Source organism: Rhineura floridana, chromosome 19 (genome assembly GCF_030035675.1).
Source record: "Rhineura floridana isolate rRhiFlo1 chromosome 19, rRhiFlo1.hap2, whole genome shotgun sequence".
Lineage (NCBI taxonomy): Eukaryota > Metazoa > Chordata > Lepidosauria > Squamata > Rhineuridae > Rhineura > Rhineura floridana.
The window spans coordinates 27,608,136-27,633,894 of NC_084498.1; the positions used below are offsets into that span (position 1 = coordinate 27,608,136).

At 50.6% G+C, this 25,759-nt stretch overlaps 2 protein-coding genes and 1 long non-coding RNA gene across 12 annotated transcripts in view; 1 reads left to right on the top strand and 2 right to left on the bottom strand.

Annotated features, from left to right (window-relative positions):
• Nucleotides 1-355: 355 nt before the first annotated feature.
• On the bottom strand, nt 356-9,093 carry PIK3IP1 (phosphoinositide-3-kinase interacting protein 1). Of its 2 annotated transcripts, none has more exons than XM_061602763.1 (4): nt 8,964-9,093; nt 6,650-6,835; nt 5,819-5,897; nt 356-1,980 (listed from the first exon to the last, which is right to left on the bottom strand). In XM_061602763.1, the coding sequence occupies exons 2-4, from the start codon at nt 6,684-6,686 to the stop codon at nt 1,773-1,775; spliced, it is 324 nt and encodes a 107-aa protein (XP_061458747.1). In that variant the 5' UTR covers nt 6,687-6,835; nt 8,964-9,093; the 3' UTR covers nt 356-1,772. The 2 variants fall into 2 exon arrangements, with proteins under 2 accessions (XP_061458747.1, XP_061458746.1); XM_061602762.1 differs by lacking the exon at nt 8,964-9,093 and adding an exon at nt 8,650-8,955.
• Nucleotides 8,122-18,038, top strand: LOC133373252 (uncharacterized). The gene is made up of 3 exons (XR_009759633.1): nt 8,122-9,427; nt 9,996-10,080; nt 17,468-18,038. It is a non-coding gene; the product is annotated as an uncharacterized LOC133373252 (long non-coding RNA).
• Nucleotides 17,949-25,759, bottom strand: part of PATZ1 (POZ/BTB and AT hook containing zinc finger 1) — a 31,028-nt gene continuing 23,217 nt past the window's right edge. For 3 of the 9 annotated variants that reach the window (XM_061602742.1, XM_061602744.1, XM_061602741.1), the window contains 2 exons: nt 23,746-23,883; nt 17,949-19,606 (listed from right to left, as the gene is read on the bottom strand). In XM_061602742.1, coding sequence (XP_061458726.1) covers nt 19,188-19,606; nt 23,746-23,883 — 557 coding nt within the window. In that variant the 3' untranslated portion in view covers nt 17,949-19,187. The remainder of the gene's footprint in view (nt 19,607-23,745; nt 23,884-25,759) is intronic. The other 6 variants (XM_061602750.1, XM_061602748.1, XM_061602746.1 and 3 more) reach the window with 4 other exon arrangements.

Here is a 25,759-nt window from a genome sequence, read left to right on the forward strand (position 1 = left end):
CACGTTTTAGGGTAAGAGTAGCTAATTTCCAGCCTTCCAAGCACATTTCCCACCCCACCCAAGATGCTATAAATTTTGGAGGCAGCAGCAAAAAGGAAAAAAAAATAGCCAAGAGTGCAGGGGTGGGAAGGGAGGTTTAAACCCCTCTGCTCCCCCCAAAAAACTCTGATGGGGATGCTAATCACCCCCCTCCCTGGTCACCAGATTTCGATCTGCCTGAAACCCTGGACTGCTGCTGCCGATCAGTGTCGACAATACTGAGCTAGGTGGACCAAGTGATCTGATTTCGATACAAGGCAGCTTCCTCCGTTTCTCTCGCTGCAGCACTGGCCCAGCCACAGAAGACACAAACCACAACCTGAACAGTTCCTTTTATTTCATAGTCCGTGAAATTTAAAACATTTACAAACAAATGATATTCAAAGGCATTTGAAACATTTTTAAAAAATCACTTCTCTGCCTTGCATAACCGTAACTTGCAAGAAATCTTCACTTGTGGTGGCTGGTTCACCTCCCTTGAGTGGTGAAGGGTGCAAAATAAAAGTTTGTATGGCTGACGTGAGCATTTGTTGACAAGAGAGAGTGAGCGAGCGTGTGTTTAGGCCTACAAAGAGACCCTTCCTAGGAGAACTTACTTAACCCCGCTTCTCTGCCTCGAATGCTGCCTGCCAGTCATGCTCCAGAGGTGCCCTCACACTTCACTTAGATAGATACTACATGGGAACTGGCCCCGTTTTATAAAAAGACCCTGAACCACTAAGCCCAATGCAAAGGAGTGGGCTCCTGAACCTGCAGGGAATCGCTCACTTAATCACGGGCCGGCTCTGAAACGGGCTTCTGAGCCAGCACTGTCTAGGCAGATTTATTCTAACAGGCTTGAAGACTTCTTTCCAGGAATGTCCCTCTGTGGAAGGCCAGGAGAATGGCTATGATCCCTTTGGGCCACACAACTCCATTTCTCCTACATGGGCTGGGGGAGGAAAGGTAGCTGACCCATCTTCACCCTCTCCAGGTCTGCTCTCTTCCACGGACACCACCAAGGAGAGATCGCTGCAGGTGGAAATTTCACCAAGCACATGAGAATTTCTGCCTGACCTCAAAAGACTTGGAGTGTGTAAGACTACAGAGTGCTCAGCAGGGGCTGTAGTTGAGAGGGAGCGAAGCCCAAGGCCTACCATTTGGGAAGCTTTGCCCTTAACCGTTTTTGAAAAGGAGGTTTAAGTGTCGAGCAGCAAAGAAAATCTCATTAACAGGGTTGTCAGTGCTGCCCCTGCAGCGGTTGTCATCTTGCGCCACACAAAAATACATTCAAAACGTTTGAATACCGTAAAAAAGAAGAAAAAAGCTCACCTACTATACATTCCCCACTTCAGATTTGCAGGCACCAGGACTGGTGGGAACCATCTCCCACGGAAGAGGATAAGAAGAGGCCATACAGACAGGCCTTCTTCACTGGAATGAGTCCGTGTGGTCTACAGCCGAAGATGGACCGTGCATCTGTTTTCTCTCGCTGCCTTCCAGAAAGAACAGCTGGACCAGGCCACGGCTCAAGCCACAACAGTCCTTTCAGCAGTGTCAGTTTTGTGCGGCTGGGACCCGAAACACCCACCAACAGATGGCTATGGGTGACAGAGTCCTCGCACACCGCAGGAGTCTTGTCCATCTCCATCCAGAACAAAAAATGCAAATGAAACTCCCACATAAAATGGTGAGAAGAGAGGAGTCTCAGCCGTTGCGGGTCCAAGCAGGGCATCTCCAAGTGCCCCTCTCCCTCAGGCTCCTGGAGTGCCCGCCTGGCCCATCAGGGGCGCGTCGCCACTGTGTGTTTCCTCCAGGGGTGTCTGGTTGGTGTGCACCTCTATCGTGTTCTCATCCACCAGCTCACAGGCTGGGTTGGTGAAGGCAGAGAGCGGCAACGTGATCCGCTGCATCTCGCGTTCATAAACCTTCTGCTCGTGCTGCTCCTTCAAATCTCTGCCCCTGATGAGAGAGAGAGAGAAGAGGGGGGGTGTAAGACTCGGATGGTGGCGCAAGGACTGAACAGGATGACGATTCCTTTTCCAAAGCAAATTGCCACAAGATGTTTTTGGTCTGCTGCCAAAGCTTCCTCTGGCTATTATTGGGGGTGGGGGTGGGGATTGCATGTCTGTGCAGTAAGAACATAAGAAGAGCCTGCTGGATCAGGCCAGTGGCCCATCTAGTCCAGCATCCTGTTCTCACAGTGCAAGAACACTCTCCCCTCCTGAGGCTTCCGGCAACTGGTTTTCAGAAGCATGCTGCCTCTGACTAGGGTGGCAGAGCACAGCCATCACAGCTAGTAGCCATTGCTAGCCCTGTCCTCCATGAATTTGTCTAATCTTCTTTTAAAGCCATCCAAGCTGGCGGCCATTACTGCATCTTGTGGGAGCAAATTCCATAGTTTAACTATGCGCTGAGTAAAGAAGTACTTCCTTTTGTCTGTCCTGAATCTTCCAACATTCAGCTTCTTTGAATGTCCACGAGTTCTAGTATTATGAGAGAGGGAGAAGAACTTTTCTCTATCCACTTTCTCAATGCCATGCATAATTTTATACACTTCTATCATGTCTCCTCTGACCCGCCTTTTCTCTAAACTAAAAAGCCCCAAATGCTGCAACCTTTCCTCGTAAGGGAGTCGCTCCATCCCCTTGATCATTCTGGTTGCCCTCTTCTGAACCTTTTCCAACTCCATAATATCCTTTTTGAGATGAGGCGACCAGAACTGTACACAGTATTCCAAATGCGGCCGCACCATAGATTTATACAACGGCATTATGATATCGGCTGTTTTATTTTCAATACCTTTCCTAATTATCGCTAGCATGGAATTTGCCTTTTTCACAGCTGCCGCACACTGGGTCGACATTTTCATCGTGCTGTCCACTACAACCCCGAGGTCTCTCTCCTGGTCGGTCACCGCCAATTCAGACCCCATGAGCGTATATGTGAAATTCAGATTTTTTGCTCCAATATGCATAATTTTACACTTGTTTATATTGAATTGCATTTGCCATTTTTCCGCCCACTCACTCAGTTTGGAGAGGTCTTTTTGGAGCTCTTCGCAATCCCTTTTTGTTTTAACAACCCTGAACAATTTAGTGTCGTCAGCAAACTTGGCCACTTCACTGCTCACTCCTAATTCTAGGTCATTAATGAACAAGTTGAAAAGTACAGGTCCCAATACCGATCCTTGAGGGACTCCACTTTCTACAGCCCTCCATTGGGAGAACTGTCCGTTTATTCCTACTCTCTGCTTTCTGCGTCTTAACTAATTCCTTATCCACAAGAGGACCTCTCCTCTTATTCCATGACTGCTAAGCTTCCTCAGAAGTCTTTGGTGAGGTACCTTGTCAAACGCTTTTTGAAAGTCTAAGTACACTATGTCCACTGGATCACCTCTATCCATATGCTTGTTGACACTCTCAAAGAATTCTAATAGGTTACTGAGACAGGACTTTCCCTTGCAGAAGCCATGCTGGCTCTGCTTCAGCAAGGCTTGTTCTTCTATGTGCTTAGTTAATCTAGCTTTAATAATACTTTCTACCAGTTTTCCAGGGACAGAAGTTAAGCTAACTGGCCTGTAATTTCCGGGATCCCCTCTGGATCCCTTTTTGAAGATTGGCGTTACATTGGCCACTTTCCAGTCCTCAGGCACGGAGGAGGACCCGAGGGACAAGTTACATATTTTAGTTAGCAGATCAGCAATTTCACATTTGAGTTCTTTGAGAACTCTCAGGTGGATGCCATCCGGGCCCGGTGATTTGTCAGTTTTTATATTGTCTATTAAGCCTAGAACTTCCTCTCTCGTTACCACTATATGTCTCAGTTCCTCAGAATCCCTTCCTGCAAATGTTAGTTCAGGTTCAGGGATCTGCCCTATATCTTCCACTGTGAAGACAGATGCAAAGAATTCATTTAGCTTCTCTGCAATCTCCTTTCGTTCTTTAGTACCCCTTTGACTCCCTTATCATCCAAGGGTCCAGTTGTCTCCCTAGATGGTCTTCTGCTTTGAATGTATTTATAGAATTTTTTGTTGTTGGTTTTTATGTTCTTAGCAATGTGCTCCTCAAATTCTTTTTTAGCATCCCTTATTGTCTTCTTGCATTTCTTTTGCCAGATTTTGTGTTCTTTTTTATTTTCTTCATTTGGACGAGACTTCCATTTTCTGAAGGAAGACTTTTTGCCTCTAAGAGCTTCCTTGACTTTGCTCGTTAACCATGCTGGCATCTTCTTGGCCCTGGCGGTACCTTTTCTGATCTGCGGTATGCACTCCAGTTGAGCTTCTAATATAGTGTTTTTAAAGAACTTCCAAGCATTTTCGAGTGATGTGACCCTCTGGACTTTGTTTTTCAGCTTTCTTTTTACCAATCCCCTCATTTTTGTGAAGTTTCCTCTTTTGAAGTCAAATGTGACTTCAAATATGTAATATGAGTTGTAGGTGTTTGTACAAGAATGTTTAATGTTTTATATGAATCTTTAATGGTATAGTGTATTTGGTTTTGAAATATGAGTCATCTGCAGATCTTTTAGGCAATATGACTAATAACAAGAGCAGCAGCAGCACCTGGCTGTGCACCAAATTCCATACTGTGTATGTCCGGCAAGGCAGCTTTGATTGAAAGCTAAACTTGCCCAACAAGTGTGTGCATGGCTTAGACAGTGCACTGCTCTGTCAAAGTAGCTGAGGGGGAGAAGGAAGGAAGCAGCCGCTCTCTGTTCGGAGCATCCAGCTTCATCACTAGTCCATGGTGTTCTTGCCAGACTGTGCCATTTCAGGTAGCAAGTTACCTGAAGGGAGTATGTGGCACCTGCAAGGCCCTGTTTCAAATATGCTGCTCATAGTTGCAAACCCTAAAGGCAGGGAAGGAAAACCTGTGGCCCCCCAGAGGTTTTTGGATTCCAACTCCCAGCCCCAGCCAACATGGCCAATGGTCAGGGTGGTCAGAGTGGCAATCTAGTAGCCTCTGGAAGGCCACAGGTTTCCCTTCCCTGGGCTGAAACGTAGCCCCAAGGCGCTTGCCAGTTGCCCAGAGGGAGGGAAGTAAATGCAGCGATGCTAAAAGCCCTTCTCCGGGGTGGCTGTGGAGCGGCCCTCAGGGGCATGTCACCAGGCTGGCCCCCATGCAGCATATCTCCTCCTTTCTCTGTTATCGGGAGATATCTATACTACTTCATAGTTCTGTAACAGTTTGTACTATGCAAAGAATCTCACGTTCTTTTCATCTACAAAAGTCCACGCAATCAGAACAGAGAAATTATGCTTTGAATTATACTATGCACCACAATAAAATGTAAAAAAGCAAACCAAAACTGTACTACCCACATAATGACCAAGGCAAGATCCAAACTAGGGCTGTATGCTTCTCCCTTCAGTCTTAAGTGCTACACCAGAGGTGGAGAACCTTTTTGGCCCAATGGGCGAGATCTTTTACCTCCCCATCACCTGCAGGCAAACTCTTGCCAGGTGAGTGGGGCTACGCACCTGTCAGTCATCTGACAGCCGCTCACTGATAAGTGGCCCTGCCCACCTGTCAAAGCTGGCCTGTGGGGTGGTGAGCAGGCTCTGTTTCCCAGAGGGAACTTGCTGGCAATGCCAGCTCATTGACATGTGGGCATGGTTTGGGGAAAATGGCCTTGCGGTTCACACTGGACTCCTTGACATGCCATGAGTGGCCTGCAGGCTGGAGATTCCCCACCCCTGCTCTAAACACAGCCTCCGTGTTGGAAAAACATGCAAATTAGCCCTCTGGTAACACCCACACAGTCATGGCACCCTGAAAGGCCCTTTGCCTCCACTTGCCTCTTGTAGACGTAGCCCACGACAATTCCTGCCCCGATTGCAATTATGATCACCATCATGAGCAGCCCCAGCATGTACCCTGGGGGGGTGGGGGGGGAGAAGAGAAATCAGACACAGCACATCTTAAGCACGCAGCTGCAGTCAGCCATCTTGCCAAGCTTCCAGGAGCCCCACAATCACTGCAACAAAGCAAGTCAGGTACTGTATGTGCCTGTACACATTTGGCATCTCCTTCCAAGGAATTTTTTATTAAATGGAGATGTTTTAGGAAACAATTGGAAAGGAGACTTGTAAATGGGATTAGATTGGACGTGGAAGCCGAGCACTAGCAGTTAACAAACAACATGACTTTAAAACACTGTCACACCACCCGTCTGTTTTTAAAAAAAACCCTGCAGGGTGGCTTCTTTTTACACTTCACACACTTCAGCACCAGAAACCTCTCTTGCTTTACACTGATGGCTCAGACCCTCAGAATCTTGCACCAGGAAACGGCGCTCTTGTTTGCAGAGAGCGCTCACGGCAGACATCCCCACATCCTTTCAAACAAGCCTAAAACCAACCCATTTCCTCCCCACCCACCTCTAAATAGATGTAATTCAGTCTGGCCCCTTTTGAAACTAAACCGGCCTTCCCCACTCTGGTGCACCCCAAAGATATTTTGAGGCTGATGGGAGTTGTAGTCCAAAACATCTGGAGAGCGCCAGGCTGGGGAGGGCTGAATTAAACCACCTCATTCCTTTTTGGTTCAGCTTGTGCCACTCTGAAATGACTCAGCCCACCCACTGAAAGTTGCCGCGGGCCATTTCCAGGGAGATTTTTATTCCCTACCCAGCATGCCCAAGTCTTTCTTCTCGTTCGATCTCATCTTGACTCTCTGGCTGATCCCAACCACTGGCTGAACCACGGCAGCCTCGCTCTGGGATGGCAAGCTGTTGGAAAGTTCAAAAACTTGATCAGCCCCTTCTGCTGTCGCCGTTTTGACCGTAAGTGCTGGAGAGATTGAAGAGGTTGCATCTGGCGGTGGAAGAGAGATAAAGATAGACATCAAAACATCTCAAAGGTGAAGAGTACCTTGGGAACAGGAGGCGTGTAGGAAGAGTTCCTGCAGCTGCATCAGGCCAAAGCTAACCCAGCATCATCTACTCACATCTGCCTGTGGGATGCCCAAAAGCAGGACCGGAGAGCAAAAGCAACTCTACCAGCAACTGCCATTCAGAGGCCCCCGTCTCCAGCAGCGGAGGGAGAACACAGAGCCACTGTGGCTAGTAGCCACTGGCAGCCCAATCCTCCATGAATTTGTCTACCCCCCTTTTTTAAAAAGTGAGGGCTACATCCACTGGCAGAGCCACGATGACTCTGAAAACCAGTTGCTGGGAACCGCAGGAGGGAGAGCCGCTGTTGCGCTCAGGAGCTGCCTGGGGGCTTCCCAGAAGAGGCATCTGGTTGGCCACTGTGAGACACAGCATGGTAGGCTGGACGGGCCCCTTTGGCTTGACCCAGCTGCAGCCGGGCGCTTCTGGGGTTTTACAATCACAGGGATCGCAACTGCTGTTTTGCTGGACCGTTTCCACATACTGTCTGCTTAGGTAGCCTGGAAGGCGGGAGGAATATAAACTGAGTAACTAATAGTAATGATATGCATAATGATGCAGGGCTGTAATATTTAATGGGGTGATTCTCCCCACCCCGAAATAACATGCCCCATTTGTTTTGTTGTTTAAAAAAGGGTAGCCATCCTCAGCCAGGAAGGAAAATGTGTCCACTGAGCAGCACCCAGGTATGCACCAGGAACGACGGAAAGATGCTTTAAAGAAAAGAAAAATAAAAGGAAGCTTATGCACGTTTCACCCATTGATCAAAAGCCAAGTCAATGAAGCCCATCGAGTTCCACGGGGTTTACTCCCAGGTAAGCGCGCACTGCCCAATGGCAGCCCTTCAACTTGCCCCCTGCGCCGGGGAGGGTCTCTTTGCTCTTCTTCGGGCTGTCCGGGGCTCGCCCCGCGGGAGATACAGATCAAAGCCTCTGCCGAAGGGGGAGGAGCCTCGCGGAGGAAACACACGTGCAGGGAGGCGTGGCCAAGCCTGTTGACACACCAAGGGGGCGTGGCCGCGTTGTTTACACCACAAGGGCTCTGCGGCTGAAGGATGATATCATCCCCCCCAACGCAGCAGCCAATAAGAGGCCAGCTCAAGGCCTGGAGACAGCGCGGGCCAATGGCGAGGCGGGCGGAGGGAGGAGCTAACGGGGAGGAATAAGAGGGCTACGTCATTGTCCTCCTGTCTGCTAACCTTGCCGTGGGGGGGAAGAAGATGGAAGGAGCATGCGCATGAAGCATTCTCCCCCCCAGCATGCAGAGAGCAGTGCCCCTTTATCGACCTCTAGTGCACCCGAGCATGTGCAGAGTGCCCCCCCAGCGCCTCTCTTGCGCCGAGCCCCTCCTGCTCTCTGCACGGGGGCAATGGCCCGTTGCACGGAGAGGGGCTTGCCTTGCACCCGAGGAAGCCCGGGGCTCAGCCTGGCGCATCTGCGTTGCCGCCAAGCGAAGCCCGGCTATCCCCGACTGCAGGCTGGAGCGACTTCCCACATGCGGGCACGACACGCTCGGAAGGGGGCCGGGCACGTGGGAAGGGACACGAGACCGCGCGCCCGCCGCTTTCCGCCGGAGCAGAACCAGCGCCAGGAAAGGGGCTCGCGGGCCTGGCCGGCTGCTGCGGGGACTTCGTCCTCGGCCGGCCGGCCAGGAAGAGGCGCTGCTGCTGCCGCCGCCGCCTTCGTAGGCTCCTTCCGCGCGGGGATCGGGGGGTGCCTCCCTCCGGGGGTCGCTCACCTTCCGCCGCGGAGCCAAAGCGCAGAAGCAGCGGCTGGAGGAGCAGCGGCTGGAGGAGCAGCAGCGTCCGGGACGGCGCCATGGAGGGGGCAGCTGGGACGGCGTCCAGGCAGGCTGTACGTCGGGCTCGGCTCGACTCCTCGCGGCGTAAACAAGCCGGGCCTTTAAAGAGCCACAGCTCCGCCCTCCCTTCTCCTCCGGGGCCGAGGCGCTCGCTGGGTCCTAAGCCGGGAAGGCGCGCCGCGCGTGGGGAGCCTCCCTCCTCAGCGGCAGTCTACCGGGCGGCGGCGCGAGGGCGCGCGGACCGTGCAGACCTGAGTGGCTTTGGGCGTCGCGCCGGGCGCTTCTCAGGAGGGCGCGAAGCAACTTTCCTCCAAAGCAAACCGCAGCGGCTGGAGCTCCTCCGGCGGGACGGACAGCGGCCTTCACTGAGGAAGCTGCCTCAGACCGAGCCAGGCCCTTGGCCTATCTAGTTCAATACTGCCCACACGGACCGGCAGCAACGGCTCTCCAGGGTTTCGGACAGGGAGTCCTCCCGAGTCCTTCTTGGAGATGCTGCCCGAAACTGAACCGGCATCTCCTGCATGCAAGGCACGGGCTGGACTACTGCGCACGTGGTTGGCCACTGTGAGAACAGGGCGCCGGACTAGTTGGGCTACTGGCCTTTTCTAGCAGGCTCTTCCTATGCCCGGTGGAGGGGGTGGGCCCTTTGGCCCCTCCCCACCTCTAATTAGCATCTTCTTTGAAGGTCTCCTGCGCAACCGCATTGAAGTTAGAGGTGGGCAAGAGCTGCTCTCTGCCTCTCTCTATGACGTCCCACCTCGGCTGTTCCTGGCAGCACCTCTGTGGAGTGTGCAAGTGTGACCCTGTGGCTCAAACAACAGAGTCTTGTGGCACCTTAAAGACCTTAACAATTTTTTATTGTGCCGTCATAAATTTGCTAAGGCCTGTAAGGTGCCACACGATTCTTTGTTGTTTTTTCTACAAGATGCTAGCCCAGCTACCTTTCTGGACATGTTGACCTGTGGCTAAAGTTTGCTGCTGGTTGAACAGCAAAAGCGACAAAGTGGCCCAGCCAACATCCTAAATTATGCTATTAAAATGGAGAAATCTTGTGGTAACTGGTATTGTTTTTGTGTGTGTGGAAGGATTGTAGGCTCTGTCCGTTCTGGTAGACAAAACAAGTCCCTGGGCTCAGATTTTGTTAATTCAAAGCATCTGTCTTTTGCATGGGGCTGCAGTTGGTCGATCATGCAGTTCCAGTAAAACGCAAAGTAGATCCCAGAAGCCTGACGTCTGCCTGTCCTTGCAAAAACAGAAATGTGTGAAACTGCTCTTCTTTGCAGGCTGGTGCGCTTTGACTCCTGACGGCCCTATTCATCTCTTAGGCCAATGTGCAGGGGCAGTACATACATCTTCAAAATAAATAAGGTAAGTCAGTTTTGTTTATATACCACTTTCCCAAGTATAATGTTCAAGGTAGCTTATATTAAAGGGTAACGCTTCTGCTTAGCAGGCTCAGTTCCTGGCATCTCCGGGGGGTTGAGAAGAAGAAATGGCTCCTTCACACAACACATAGTTAAACTCTGGAACTTGCTGCCACAGGAGTCAGTGATGGCCACCAACTTGGATGGCTCTCAGAGAGGATTACACAAATTGGTAGAAGAGAAGATTATTTGGCTACTAACCCTGATGCCTATGCTGTGTCTCCAAGGTGGCTTCTGAGTAGCCGCTGTACAGAGAGTGCTCTTGCAGTGAATTCCTCCTTGTGCGATTCCCAGGAGAACTGGATGCAGGACTAGATGGGCCTTTGGCCTGACCCAGCAGGCTCTTTTTTATGTTTGTAGGGTTCAGAGAGCCTCCTGTCTGAATGTTGACCAGGAGTGGGGAATATGTGGTCTCCAGTTGCTGGACTGCAGTTCCCATCATCTTTCCCAAACACTAGCCATGAGGGTTGTAATCTGACAACATCTGGAAGGCCACACACTCCCCATTTCTGGAATAGACTAGCCTTGCTGGGGATGGTGCGAGTTGGAGACCAAAACATCTGGAAGCTTCCAGATTTGGGGAGATAGATGGACCTATGGCAGATTTCCCCCTCCAGAAGTTTTGGACTAAAACTTCCATCAGCCCTGAGAAGTGCAGCCCCAAAACTTTGAGGACACCAAGCTTGGGAAGTTGCCACGTTAAATAATTTGTTATGTAACTTCCATATGTAGCATTTACTTAGGGAAGCACCTAGGTGGAATTATTTTCCCAGAGCTCAACAGAGCTGCTTCTCCTTGCGCAATGTGCGTGCGTGCGCAAATTACTGCTTCTTGTTTTGCAGCGGGAAATAGTCAAAAAAGCGTCTCAGGACATTGTGTGCCATGAGCATATTCTGCCAGACTGGCATCTGCTTGGCACAGGTGTGTGTCTTTTGGGGAGTTCAAGCTCAATTTTACCTTGTAAACAAACCTCAGCTGCCTGAGTTCCTGGGTGTTGAAACCTCTCCTTGCCTGCAGTTGCAGTAAGTATTTAATCCAAGAAACCCAGGTGCTCCTACAGTGCGGATGGTAAATAACATTCAAAAGAAGGTGGGCATTTACTTCCAACTGCAATTATTTTTAAAAATCCAATCTCAGGTTGTATGTCACTTTCTAACATATGCCAGATCTATCAGTATCCTCCAAAAGTTGCCCTGTCAGAACACCAAGGTTTTTTTAAAAAACTTTCCGGTACAAGATGGGAATGTTTTTCTAAAATACACTAATTCTGTGATGAAATTCCAAACCAAATGGGACTATTCAGTGAGAAAGATGCATCTTAAAATCCCTGATGTCATATGAATGCATGCGATTCACAGGTGAGCAGACGCACCCACCTGTCCTGAGGAGGGGTGAATACTTTGTGACCTGCCCTGCTGGCCAAAAGCAGTTAGCCATCCCTGGACTAAACTGAGGCAAGGCAAAGGTGGCTGCAGAGAGTGGGAGACAGACGGATCTGACTCACAGAGGCATAAGTGCTTTGCAGGCCACAAGCCCCAGTAAAGGACCAGGAGTTGTTCACGATCATCACCACCACCAAACAAGGCCAACCGGAGCAGGGAGAGGGTGTTGCTTTAGCTCCAGATCTTGCTTTCACTTTCTGCCTGGTGCCAGTAACAAGGGTGATTTCCTGGGAGGGCTTGGCACAGATAATTCAGAGCAGCCTGGGTTTCCCCAAATCCTATTGTACTGACATATTATAAAGCACATGCATAAGTATGGACAGAGTACCTTTCCTTCCCTCCTGGTAGCTGAAGCCTTTCCCTACATGTACATAATTCAGGGGCCGGGCTGCCTTTGCAGGCCAGACAGCAGGACCGCTGCCCCCACCCCAGATCTGAGCCCCAGAACCTCTTCCCCCACCTCACTTGACCCCATTCTGGGAGTCCAGAAAGTGCCATGCCTTCTTGCTTTGCTTGGAGTGCAGCTGGCCCTTCTGAGGGCACCCCATGTGCAACAATACCAGTGGGAACACCAAAGGGACAGTCTTCCCGCTGCCGTTCCAGCTCCAAAGGGACAGGACTGACAACTGCAGTCATTTGGGAGTGGAAATGTCTTTAGGGACTCAGACGCCCTCCAGAGTCTCAGATGGGGGCCTCTCCCATTGCTACCTTGAGATGCTGGCGATTGAACCTAGGACCTTCTGCATTCAAAGTGGATGTTCTGCCACTGAACTGCAGCCCCAACATCTGAAGGGTGCCTCCCAGGAACCCTTGCAGATGGAGGACACCAGAATGCACCTTGTGATTCACACACCAACCACGGGGAGGGGGGGGCTGTCTCCGAGTGACATCATCGTGCAGAGGGCCACATCTACATAGGTTGTTGCTTCCCCCCTCCCCTTTATTTGACATTTAAAGCCACAACACAGCCCTGCCTTTCTTCAGGCAGGCAACGTTTTGCAGGATCTTCTTGCACCACAGAACTCCTGAAATTTGGCCCCCTGAGAACCAAATTGGACACCGGGTACTTTCCAAGCATCCGTGCCAAGAAAATCTAACTATCCACTAAGGTTGCAAAGAGAAGATTTGCAAGCTGTCATTGTCCGTATGTTTTTTTAAATTTTGTTTATATATGATCCTTCCCTTCCTCCCCCCTTGAAATTTAGAGTGCAAATCCCTTGGGCAAGGAAACATTGCGTTGGTTACTGGAGTCTAAAGTGTCCTGTATGCTGTTGGTGTGATAGCCTGAGAAGCAGCTAGCTAGATGCTGCATTATTAGACTGAAAAACCTTTATCAAGGGAAAACAAAAGCAAAGAGATTACCTCATTCTGGACAGGAGAAAGTCTCTGTAAATGCTAGCGCTAAAAGTCTGAAGCTGGCTCTGTGGTTTAGGCACATGACCTCGGATGGAGAAAGGGAGCTATTTCTGGCTCTGCAGCCGTTTGATTCTTAGCATGACCTTGAGTGGCCCTGTTCTTTGTTCCTTTGCTTTATCTCCAAGGTGTATGTGTTTATAACACACGTGTGGCCATCTAGTACAGTCTCTGACAATGGTAAAAATGGCCTTAAGCAACGTATCCCTGCGTTTTGGCCACACATTAAGTAGCAGGCATGAGCCCGTGTGACTTCTGTTAGAAACTCTAGAAGCTGCTTCATAGTGAACCAGACCCACTGGTCCATCAACTTCAGCATTGTCTACACTGACTGGCAGCAACTCTCCAGGGGATCTTTCCCAGCTCCACCTGGAGATGCTGCTGGGGATTGAACCCGGGTCCTTCTGCATGCAAAAGAGGGGCGCTACGACAGCTGTAGCCATTCCCCAAACACCACTTTTGTTCTTTTAAGAAATACTTGGCTGCTTTTTTTCTTTATTTAAGCCTTTAAGTGACATAAATCATTTAAGGAGGAAATGGTGCAGCCATAATAGCAAAGCTACATTAATTACACCAAAAACACATCCAGGCACACCGACCTGGGTGTGAGAATACTTGCAACTTGTATGTTGCTCAAATGTTATTCAGCTTCTGGCTGAATGGGCATAATGCACAACAGTGGATTCTAGGGGGGTCCTTCACGGCAATCCCTTATTTCCACAACGGTGTCGTTGGATTTGCTCACCTTTCATAAGGTTTTGGAGATGAGTGGATGGAAACAAACACATTCCTTTGCCAGTCTTCCCTTCTGCTCCTTCTTACCTGTAGTCCCCTTCCCCCACAGCTGCTTAAATGCTGCCTGTGTTGTTTTGGATTAAAAACAACAGAAGTAATCCAATTGTTATTAATAAGTATTAGTATTAAAGTGACATTGGCTGGGTGACCATGTGCATTTCTGCTCTTTGCCACGCAATTAAGAACATCAGAAGAGCCCTGAAGCAGCTGGCTCAGGCCAGAGGGGGCCATCTAGTATAGCATCCTGTTCTCACAGGGGCCATTCAGATGCCCTTTATGGGAAGCCCACAAGCAGGACCGGAGTGCAGCAGCAATCCTCCTTGCTTCCCAGCAACTGGTATTCGAAGTATATGGCCTCTGACCGTACAGGCAGGACATAACCATCATGGCTCGTAGCCCCTGATCTTTGCCTCCCCCACCTCCATGAATTTGTCTAATCCTCTTTTAAAGCCATCCAAGCTGATGGCCCTCACTATATCTTTTTGGGAGCACATTTGTTTTACAGCTGGTCCTGCCAGGACACAGGAGGGAGCAGCTGTTCAGTCAGGTTTTTTTCCCTTAACACCATTCAGTGGGTTAGGAGACCTAGATCAAATATCCCCACCGCCACTACTGGGAGAAAATCCACTGGATAGTTCTCCCACACAAGCCACAACAACACTGCTAATTTTAAGAGGGCTTGCACAGGAGAACTGCCATTTTATCCGTCTTATCCCTTATATACCCAGCCGATCACTGTGCTCTGCAGGTGAGGGCCTTCTGCAGATACCATCATATCAGGAAGTCCGTTCCGCACAACATAGGAAACCGACCTTTAGTATGGCAGCACCGACCCTGTGGAATTCCCTACCCTTAAATATTAGACAGGCGCCGCCATCTGTTACTTTTCTGCACCTATTGAAGACCTTCCTCTTTCAACAAGCCTTTTATGTAGAGACTTTAGCCCAGTCTGCATCTATGTTGGAATTGCTTTTTAATATGTTTTTATTAAAAAAACAATACGGGTTTTAACCTTTTTTTAAAAAATATGTCTTCAAGCTTTTTAAAGTGGTTTTGTTTTAATGTATTTTAGAGTCTGTTTTTATTATGTTTTAAAGTGTCTTTAGTGCTTTTGTTTGCCGCCCTGGGCTCCTGCTGGGAGGAAGGGCAGGAAATAAATAAATAAATAAATAAATTTGGGCTGTGCATTATTTCATTAATGTCGGGGGGGGGCTGTGCCCGTTTGATTTTTTTTCCAGTTCAGGCACTGAACTGGCTGGAACACAAACATTTTCCATAGTCAGCTGTCCCCAGACTGGTAGCTTCCAGCTGTATGTGGAACACAACTCCCAGCAGTCCCAGCCAGCGTGGCCCTTCGATGCTCAGGCTGATGGAAGTTGTAGTCCAAAACAACTGGAGGGCATCAGGCTGAGGAAGGGGACTCCAGAGGATGTTTGTGTTCAGCCCCATTTTCGTGCCTGGATAGTTGTGATTGTCTGAAACATCTGGAGAGCCACAGGTTCCCCTCCGATTGCAGAGACCATTCTTTAGCCTCATGCACTCCAGATGTTTTGGATGACCACTTCCATCGGCTTTCTTCAGCCAGCACTAATGTCGTCCCAAACATCTGGAGGGCACTAAGTGGAGGAAGAGGCGGTGCCCACCAAAACGAGAGCAAAATGCGCCAAATACTTTCTTTAAAAAAACAACTGCTGTCAATATTTTGGGGGTTGACTGAGCATAGTTTGGATCTTGGTTGCTGATCAAGAGCAGATCAACACAGTGCCTGGATGTGGGTTGTCACGTGCCTTCGGCTGCAGCCAAACCACTCCCCAAACGCCTTCACAGGTGGGGGAGGAAAGAAGGGAACAAGAGCAGTCTTTGTGTGAGAGAAAGCCGAAGCCTCTCAGCCAGCCAGGCACCTCCACCTCCTGCTAGCCAGTGCCAAGGCCCAGTTGCAGTAGCGGAGGATGTCCTTGAACGGGCAGGCCCTTGCCTGCAAAGGCAAGGCATTTCTGGGGAGACTGGCCAGAATCAGAGGCGGCAATGGCAGAGGCTGCTGCTGGCATTTTCATGGCCCTCTGCTTTTTAATGCATGACGTCTGAAAGACTGCAGAAGGGGCGTATGCAGGAACATGCAATCGCATGCCTGCCTGCCTGGCTACTTTCTAGGGCACATACACAAGATTGTGTAATGAGGATTAATCAGCCACGAGGCACGCTTCAGGCCTCACACAATGGGTAGGCACTAGGGAGGAGAGGGCAATGCTTCCGCCCCCCCCCCGCCAAACAAAATAATAATTTCCCCTTCCTACCTGAAGTAGGTTTGTTCCAGATTTACCCTTCTAATTTTAAATCCGTTGATTCTTCAACTCTCCAAATGTTTGCGGCAATTAAATATTTGGTACTTTGACACCCGCACATAATTAAAAAAAAAAAAAAAGCAGGGCGTTGACCTGGCTTTGGCTACTACAACCCTGAAGATTGTGCAGTGGGGATCAGCAACTGGAACCCCCTCCCGACTCACACTCAAGGTGCCACCTGGCCCCCCATTTGAGGAAGAGAGGAAGCCATCTTGCACCAAGTCAGACCCTCAAGCTCACCACTGTCTACACTGACCGGCAGCGGCATTCCAGGATTTCAGACGGGTTTTTGCAAGCCCTGCCTGGAGATGCTGCTGGGAATTGAACCTGGAACTTTCTGCATGCAAAGCAGCTGCTCTATTGTTGACCAGCAGCAGCTTTCCAGGGTTTCAGGCAGAGATCTCTCCCAGCCCTGCCTGTAGCTGCTGCTAGGGATTGAACTTGGAGCCTTCTGCATGCAAAGCAGGTGCTCTGCCACTGAGCTGCGGCCCTTCCCAATGCAATTGCCCCATGGAGGCCAAAAAGAGCAGCGGTGCAGTCACAATCACGTTAATAACCAGGCTTCTGAAATGCCAGTCCGACCTGCCCTGCACACTTCTTGCACGTAAAGAAGGTTGCCGGACACGAGATGCTTAGAATTTGGGACCTCCTGTCATGATATGAGCGACAGTCCCAAGGATGCCTGTAGCGCACGCCAGTCTGGAACAAATGCTAGTTACTCAGCTGAAGGGCACAACTATTCACTCCCACCTCAACATGGCCGAAGCTGGATGAGCCACTCGATCACTTAACCCTCAGCCTTGAACATCTCCCCATCCTTTTTCCTGATCAGCGAGGACCCTAATGACATAGGAACATAGGATGCCGATTACCCTTTGGAATTCCCTCCCCTGACAGGTGCCATCTCCGTTATCTTTTTGGTGCTACTGAAGGCCTTCCTTTCGAGAAACCTTTTAAGTGGAGACCTTATCCCAATCTGCATCTTGTTGGAATTGCTTTTTAAGAAGTTTTTAATATTTTTTAAAAAAACGTTTGTTTTAATATGTTTTGAAGGATGTTTTGTTGCAATGTCTGTTTTTATGTGGGGTTTTTGCGCTTGTTTGCTGCCCTGGGCTCCTTTTGGGAGGAAGGGTGGCATATAAGTCTAATAGTACTACAAGGCGAGTCAGGTCCTTGGTCCATCTAGCTTAGTACTGTCTACTCCAGCCCTCCCCCGAAATGCCGTTGGGAACTGAAACGGGGGCCTCCCTGCATGCTACACAGAGCTTTGCGCCATCCCTGCATAGCATCACATCTGCCCCAACTCAAATGCTATTAACTCTGGTTTTGCTTTCAACAGGGGTTTGAAGCTGGTTTTAAAGGCTGCCTTAAAGCTAGCTGGGCTCGGTGTGAACTTTAGTACAGATGTCAACGCTAACGGTGATTCGTGCTGTCACGCAGCGGAGGACGGAGTGTAAGGAGGAAGAGCCAGCCCAGGGGATGCTTCTGACCGTCTGAACAGTGGCTAAGAGCGCAGGAAATGTCACCGGTGGGGGAGAACGCAGCCTTTGCGCTCAGGCCCTCCGTGCTTATGGGCGTCCCTCTGGGGCACTTGGTTGCCCACTGCGAAGACAGGACGCTGGACTGGGCGGGCTCCCTTTGGCCTGGTCCAGCTGCTGCCGTGGGGCTCTTTGAGGTCCTTGTATCTGTACCCAGCCAACCTCTCTTGCACAAACCCCACTGAGCTTAATGCCGAGGTGGTGTACAAAAGACAGGAAGGAAACGGGCACCTCAACCCTTATTTTATAAGATAAAATAAAAACCAGACAAAAAGAAAAGAGTGTAAAGTAACCATTCTAACTTCTTTAATGCAGTCCAATCCAATTATTATTTTCTTTTTTTAAAAAATCAGTCTGAACTCTATTATTTATTTCACTAAACAGGTTGGTAGTACAGAAAAATTAATCGTTTTGCTGATCAATTTCATCGTTTGGGGTCTTTATGCATCAACCAACTGAGGGTATCCTTTTGTGGCCTTTCCTTCCTTTTTTTAAACCTTTTAGCTTTTTTAACCTCCCCCTTTCTTCCATTTTGCATAACTATATTATCCCATAGACTTAAAAACAATCAACTAGCCAAGTTTATTATTAATTATGATACATCTAAAAAAAAATACTAACCCTAACATGACAGCTGCTTTAAGAGCTCTCTGTATAATTGCCTCAGAAGGGCTTCTCAGTAGCAAATCACTACAACAGGTCCTAAAATCATAAATGTAATAATCATAATCATAATAAAAGAGAGAGAACCCAGAGCAAGTCAGAAAAACTAGCAGCACAACTGAGTAAAGATTCTCCTGCAGAAGCCCCAACGGAATGAGCAGGAGATTTGCTCCTGGGTAACCCCCCCCCCGTTGCCACTTTCATGAAGCGCCCGCAGGAGAACTTTGCTGCTTGACTGCACCCCAGAGCTGGTTTGAATCTGGTGGGCCATACCTCCCTTCACACCTCACCCCTTACAGAGCATTCTAACTTCGTTAAGCACAAAAACTTCCAGTTGGTTTCTGGTGGGTGTTTTCTTCTTTTCCTAAAGAAACGACGGCACCTCTATCTACGAGACAGCACAGGGTGTGCTCATATGCGAATCTTAGGAAAGGGTCATGAGGCAGAGAGAGAAAAGGAGAAAAGACCGACAGAAAAAGGAGAAAAACAAAACAGAAACGGAGACATCTAGTTCTCTGCCAAATCAACTAGAGTTCCTTAAAATTCCCAAACCAGCCTTTGTTGCATTTGTTTCTGTCGTGGGGTTCCAAGCTGGGACACCCACAGACCTCCTGGATACTCAGGGTGATCCGTGCACCATCGGGCAGATGATACCCTCCTGATTGCCGGCTGGCCAACGCGCACGCTCTGCCCGGGGAGACTGAGCGGGAGAGGAGAACGGGGGAAGGAAGGGAACCTAAAACAAAAACCTCCCCACTACAAAACTGGATTTAGATGCTCCCCCCACATCATCAACAGCCATCTTAGAGTCACACATGAAAAAAGCAGACGGCTGCTATGTTAAGGTGGAAGCTGGCCTCATTTTCCATCCGGGCCCATTGGCTGTGGGTCGACCTCGGGATCCACAAGAGAGGACGCAAAGGCAGACTGAACAATCTGAAACCCAAACGATTCCAGGAGAGACATGTTCTGTTGGGGGGAAAAGGGGGACCCCAGTGTGGGGCCCAGGTCCCCTAATGGAGCCCCCAAAGAGCGGACGTGAACTTTCTGTATGTGTTTGTTGAGATAGGACTTGGATCTGAAAAAGCTGCCGCATTCGGGACAGGGGTACTTCTTGTCTCCCTCTGACTCCAATTTACTTTTGGCGACCACCATGTCGCAGGAGAAGGAGCCGTTGGCGTTTTGTTTCTCGGGGGTCTTGAGGTCGCTGGCATCGGAGAGGTCTCCGTAGGAATCCGAACTCTCAATCTGATCCGAATGTGAGCATTTCTGGCCTTCTAGGAAGAGAAAGAAAAGGCGCTTTCTTTAGACCCTGTGGGGCATTTGTCATGTGAAAGGTCAGAAGTGGACTGCCCACCCCGTTTGCCTGAATGTACACCCTTGTGCAAATAAATTCCTTAAAGTTTCTAGCCCAGCCTTCCCCAACCTGGTGCCCTCCAGATGTTTTGGACTACAGCTCCCATCAGCAACAGCTAGTATAGCTGTATGACCCAGGGGGAGGGCTGAAGGGAGCACAGCCGCGCTGGCTGGGGCTGATGGGAGTTGTAGTCCAAAGCATCCGGAGGGCACTGGGTTGGTTGGGGAAGCCCATAAACATTTTCCGCAGCTCACTTGTCCTCACATATTTATGTCACTCGAAAAGTCAGCTCTCGCAGACGTTTCCTTCCCAATCAATCTCGAGACGCCTCTGACACCCTACGGGTGACCAGGCAAAGGGCTAATCAAATCCGCGTCCATGAACATCCAGTCCAGTGACACTGGAGGTGTCATTGCAGCTGGATGTGCATATATAAGGCCTTGACCGTGCACAGACAATCCTCCTATATGGAAACCCCAAACTCACTGAGCGCTAGGAAGTCTCTCCTAACTCTGGATCCAGAAGTGGGCGTGGCTTCCTACTGCACAGAAGTGCAAGTGCAAGGATGCAGCGGCTGCATCGCCACGCAAGGCCCAAGAGGGGCACAAACCAGGTTCTGAGGGAGGAGTCAGAGCTCGGGGGGGCGGTGAAGGCCACGCAGGCTCACCTACTTCAGGCAGAGCCTTGCGCAACAACGGTGAAGCTCCGTCCTGGCCTCCAGGCTGCAAAGCGACTTGGGACAGGTGCATGCGACCACCCTTCCTGTAATCCCACTGCGGCACCTGGGTGAAGCATCATGTATGGAGAGACCCTCCCTCATGACCAAGCTACGTCCCCTTGACTTAAGATGAAGGTTCATGGGCAGAGTCAACCGAATCTCAGTCCGCCAGGCTCCACTCAACCCAGCAGCACAAATCCCAACATTTCCACCCACATCACTGTAATTAATTGTGAGCCTCTGCATATAAAGGAAGTATGATTCCATTGCCCACCTAGTGCTAAAGCAGCTTTGCCAACCTGGTGCCATCCCGCTGTTCTGGACTACAACTCCCATCAGCCCCACTACTGCTGTGCTGGCTGGGGCTGATGGGAGTTGTGGTCCAAACAGTGGAAGGGCAACCAGGCCAGCGAGGGCGGAGCTAAAGCGCTTTTCTACAGACACAAGACCAGATCTCTCAAGACCCCAAATGCCTTGCAATCGTCTTCCACTGCGGCCTCGGAAAATGCAGCCAAAAAGTGGATTTGCCGTTCTCACAACACTTGCCAGGGCAAGCCAGCGACCCAAACCGGACCCTGCTGCCTTCAGCACAAGACGGAGGAAAGCGTACAGACAGCTTTTGAGGCAGGAGAATCCCTGACTTCCCCCGGGGGATTGGCAGTTCTCTGGGACCCTCAATCCAGGTGGCAGAGCTGCAAACGCCCGCCTGGAACGTCCGTACCCAAACCAAGACGCAATCTGTGAACTTACTAATTGAGTCCATTACTTTCACAAGCAGAAGAACTGGGGAGAGGAAGAGGCAACGGAGGCCAGAGACGTCCTCTCCGAAGTCCAAGACGCTGGGCCTTCCAGCCCGACACATGCTCCCACCAGCATGGCGCCACAATCCACTGGGACGTTCTGCTGGGCTGGGCAAGTGTGTGTCTGCTCCAGTGAAGCCTGTCCAGCAGAACATCCCGAGGGACTGCGCCCCACCCTGCCAGACCGGATCCATCCCATTCCCACTCCCCTGCCCTTTGTGCCATGCAGAGCATGCCCCTCGAGTAGACCACCCTGACCGGGCCTCACAGCCAGGCTGCCTCCAAGGACAGCCGCAGCGGCACGACACATTTAAAGCAGGATCACCCACTTTAAACAGTCATGGCCTCCCCAAAGAAGTCATTTCTGAAGGGTGCGCAGAGTGGTTAAGAGACCCCCGATGTCCCCCTCCGAGAGTGGATGAACAGTCAGCCCCTCTTCCCAGGGAATTCTGGGAACGGTAGTTCTGTAAGCGGAAGATGGGGCCTCCCAACAACTCTCAGCACCCTTCACAAACGACAGTTCCCAGGTTTCTGAGGGAAGCTTAAAGTGGCATAATTGTGCTGTAAATGTCTAGTGCAGATGGAGCCTATGTGTGTGGTGTGCGAGTGTGACAGAGAGAGTGTGAGTATCTATGCCTTATTAGCCTTTCCATATCCTTGCCAGATATGCCACCATGCAACTCTCTGTCTGTCTGTCAATCCTGAGTAAAACCAGAAACTGGTCCCTCGCTCTTATACACTGGAAGCACATGCTTCACCCAAAGAATCCTGGGAACGGTAGTTTTTTAAGGGTGCTGGGAATTGTAGCTCTGTGGGGGGCCAACTACAGTTCCCAGGACTCTTGGGGGCAAGTTACGTGCTTTAATTATAGGGCGTTGATGCAGCCAGAGGAATTCCACGGGAGTCAGGGCTGCACCACTTCAAACTCCTGGTCAGGGCTCTCGCAGCTGAGTGCTTCTCCGCGCAGAGCCATTCCCTTCACGTAGACACTTGTGCATTGGGGAGAGGAAGAAGGGGGTCCCAGATTCGTTTCCTTCCCTTGCACCCCCCCCCTTGCATACCAGTACTCTGCCTCGAGAGAATGTTTTTGTGCAGAGGAGACTTCCCACTCTGCCAGCTGCAGGGGGCCACCTGAGGGAGAGGCAGGCCCGCGCCTTGCCACCGTTGTGCGCTTTCCCCTACAGCAAAGCACCTGGGGAGGACGGCCGTCTCCAGCGGGGAGGGAGTGAGGCCCCTGCCAGGACAGGTGCCCTGCGCCTCCTGAAAGGCAAGGCTGGCCGTGCCTGAGCTTCCAAATGTGTCCAGAGCTCAAGGGGAGGGCTGCGAATTTCTCAGAAACAGGTCAGTTTCAGACTTGAGCGATGGGGAGGGGAGGGGAGGGAGTTAAATGTCCCCCCCCCAGGAGGCACCCCAGTGGGGGGTGGGAGAACTTCCTTCCAGTTACCAAAACAGAACTCAGGATGTCTTAGTCTTTGGGCCAGATCTAGCAAAACCACACGGTAATGTTTTTGATGGACTGCCCCACTTCAGGCCACTAAAAACCCCACTGCACGGGGGAGAAGGAGCGGCAGTGGGTGCGGAATGGACCCACCCTAGCATTCTAACCCAGCGTCTAGGTTTGCACAATTCCTCTTGAGAAAACTCCCTCCCCGCACTTTGCACAATGACGTTACGCAGCCTTTGCTAACCTGGCGCCCTCCAGACATTTTGGATCACAACTCCCAGCAGTTCTCAGCAACCCAGCTGTGCTGGAACCACCTGGAGGGCGCCAGGCTGGCAGAGGCTGATCTTGTGGAACTCGCTGCCACAGGATGCGCTGATGCCCAGAGGGTTAGGTGGCTTATAAAGAGGATTTGAGAGATCCGAGGGGGCGGAGGAGGCGGTCAGCGATGGCTACTGGGCTGAAAAGAGCCTCCATGCTCAGAAATGCTGTGTCTTTGAATCCTACTGGCTGGGGACAGCTATCATCTTCTTGCTCTGCTTGTGGGCTTCCCTGGACTACCTGGCTGATCACTGCTGGCGAGAGAGCCCTGGGCTCTGTGCACCTCGGCCTGATCCAGCAGGGCCTCCCTGTGTGCTTATCGATGACTAGTGGGAGCACTTTGGCCCTCCAGACGTTGCTGAACTACAACTCCCATCAGCCTCAGCAAGCATGGCCAATGGCCTGGGGAGATGGGAGTTGTAGTTCAGCAACATCTGGAGGGCCAAAGGATCCCCACACCTGGCTGAGATGCTAGATGCTGCCCTGGGCTCCTGCTGGGAGGAAGGGTGGAATATAAATCAAATAACAATAATAACAATAATAATAATAATATTTTTTCTCCAGGCAGTGAGGGGGTGGGTCTTGGCCCCTGAGAGAGCATTCAGGCATGTAACCTGCCTGAAGTGGAGCAGGTGAGGGAAAATCCAGGGATGTCGTTCCACACCACACACCCTGCAACTATACACAGCGGATCTCCCCCCGCGCCCCCCCCGCAGCCCACAAGACCGCCAAGTCCTACGCCAAGAGAGACGGGACGTGCAGAGCAGGGAGTCGCTTGCCTTTGATGCCAGAGGTCCTGACGCTGTGGAACGCTGCTCCCCCATTCGGGATGGGCTCCGGGTGTCTGGAGACCTGGGGAAGGGGAACACCGTGGTGGGTTTTAACATGGACCTTTAAGTAGGAGGCAGAGGAGAAACCTAAACAAGACAAAAGGAGATGAGATCCTGCCACCAGCACAGACGCGCCTCTGCCGCTCCCCCTCTCAGCCGCTGCCGCCGCTGCCTCCTCCTCCTCTCAGCTCCTCTACGAGAACGGGCATACAAACCAAAACAAAAGCCAGCCAGCCGGCCACCACTGTGCATCAGAAGGGGGCATCACAATTGGGGCAGCCCTGCCCTGGGAACCCCGCAAACGAAACCCCCCAGAAATTGCCGGCATGGGGAGAAAAGTCTTTAATTTAGTTTAATATTTTATTTATGTATTTGTTTGTTGCTTTTCAAAAAGGTGCCTCCAAGCGACTTCACAAGAGGGCAAACAACTCGACAAGAGCCTGTGCACAGGACAGGCAAGAAACAGGATCACCAAGGAAGCTCCATACATACCCTGCGTCAAACGCAGCTGGCTTCCCTCAAAGATGCCTGGGAACTGCAGTTTGTCAAGGGTGCTGGGAGTTGGGGCTCTCTGAGGGGTAAACTACAGTTCCCAGGATTCTTGGTGGCAGTGGTTTAAATATATGGCGCCCATGTAGAGTAAAAGGCTCCCGAATTCATGTCAAGACCCAGCAGTCGCCAACCTGGTGCTCTCCAGATGGAAGCAGTCTCACAGTGTGTTTTGAAGCTGTTTCATGAAATGTAATTTCATCTCTGATTTTATGTTGTTCACCATCATGGCATTTTTTTCTTAATGCAGACAGTATAGACTTTTTCTTTTCTTTTTGTTGCAAACAGCTGAAAATAAAATACACCCATGCTGGGCTGAAGGGGGTTGTAAGGCACCAGGCTGATGAAGGCTGGTCAAGACAAAGGCATGAACACTTTTCCCTCTTGCGGGAAATCATGTGCTAAGTACGTCTCTCAAACAAACCTGTAATCTACCAAATCTCATTTGCAGAACAGGGCGGGGAGAGAGCAAGCCAGGAGATCTTTAAATATGCAACTACCGGTTTGGCAGCCTGGGTATTTATTCCGAGACTCGCCTGTGCTGAGAACATGCTGCCCGTTCAGGTGCACTGGGAATTCTCCTGGCCGACAGAAAGGTCCTTGGGTAGCTATTTGTCAACCTGGTGCCCTCTAGAAATTTTGGGGAGACAGCTTCCATCAGCACCAGCCAGCATGGCCCTATGATGCTGGAGGGCTGATGGGAGTTGTCGCCCCAAAATATCCGGAGGACAGCAGGTTGGCAAATAGCTGTCCTTGGGAGCAGCAAAACTAGCATAGCTTTTTAGAACAGTGAACGCAACTGACCAAGAAAGGATCCACCAGACTCGAAACGTTCTTCAAATGATGCTTCTGAACTAAGGGCTGCCTCTCCACCCACAAAAAAAATTGTATTCTTTGTATTTATAATTTGTATATAAAGTTTGTATTCTTTAGAGTGCCGGGTCAGCCAGCTTGATGATTGTGATGACAGGATTGCAGGCTGACAACTTTATACGACTGTATGAAGCTAGCAGCTGGACTACTGCAAAGGTAGGAAAACGTTTTCTGCCCAAGGGCCACTTTCCTTTCTGGGCATCCTCTGGAGGGCCACATGCCAATGGTGGGCAGGGCCAGAGGCAAAAGTGGGCGGAGCAGCAAATGTAAATTTTAACTTTGTAGAGTTGGCTAGTCTCTACACACACCCCTCTCTATCCTCCATCTGGAAAACCCCAAGGCTTGATCAGAATTCCAGGCCATATCCCGTTCTGGCAGAGACAATTTAAGGAGGGTGCAAAGCTGTGCTGAAGAGGGGGTTTGGATGAGGAAAGAGGGTGTGGCTGGGGAAAGAGGGTGTGGCTAAGGAGGGTGTGGCCTGGGGAAAGAGCGTGTGGCTAAGGAGGGTGTGGCTGGGGAAACAGCGTGTGGCTAAGGAGGG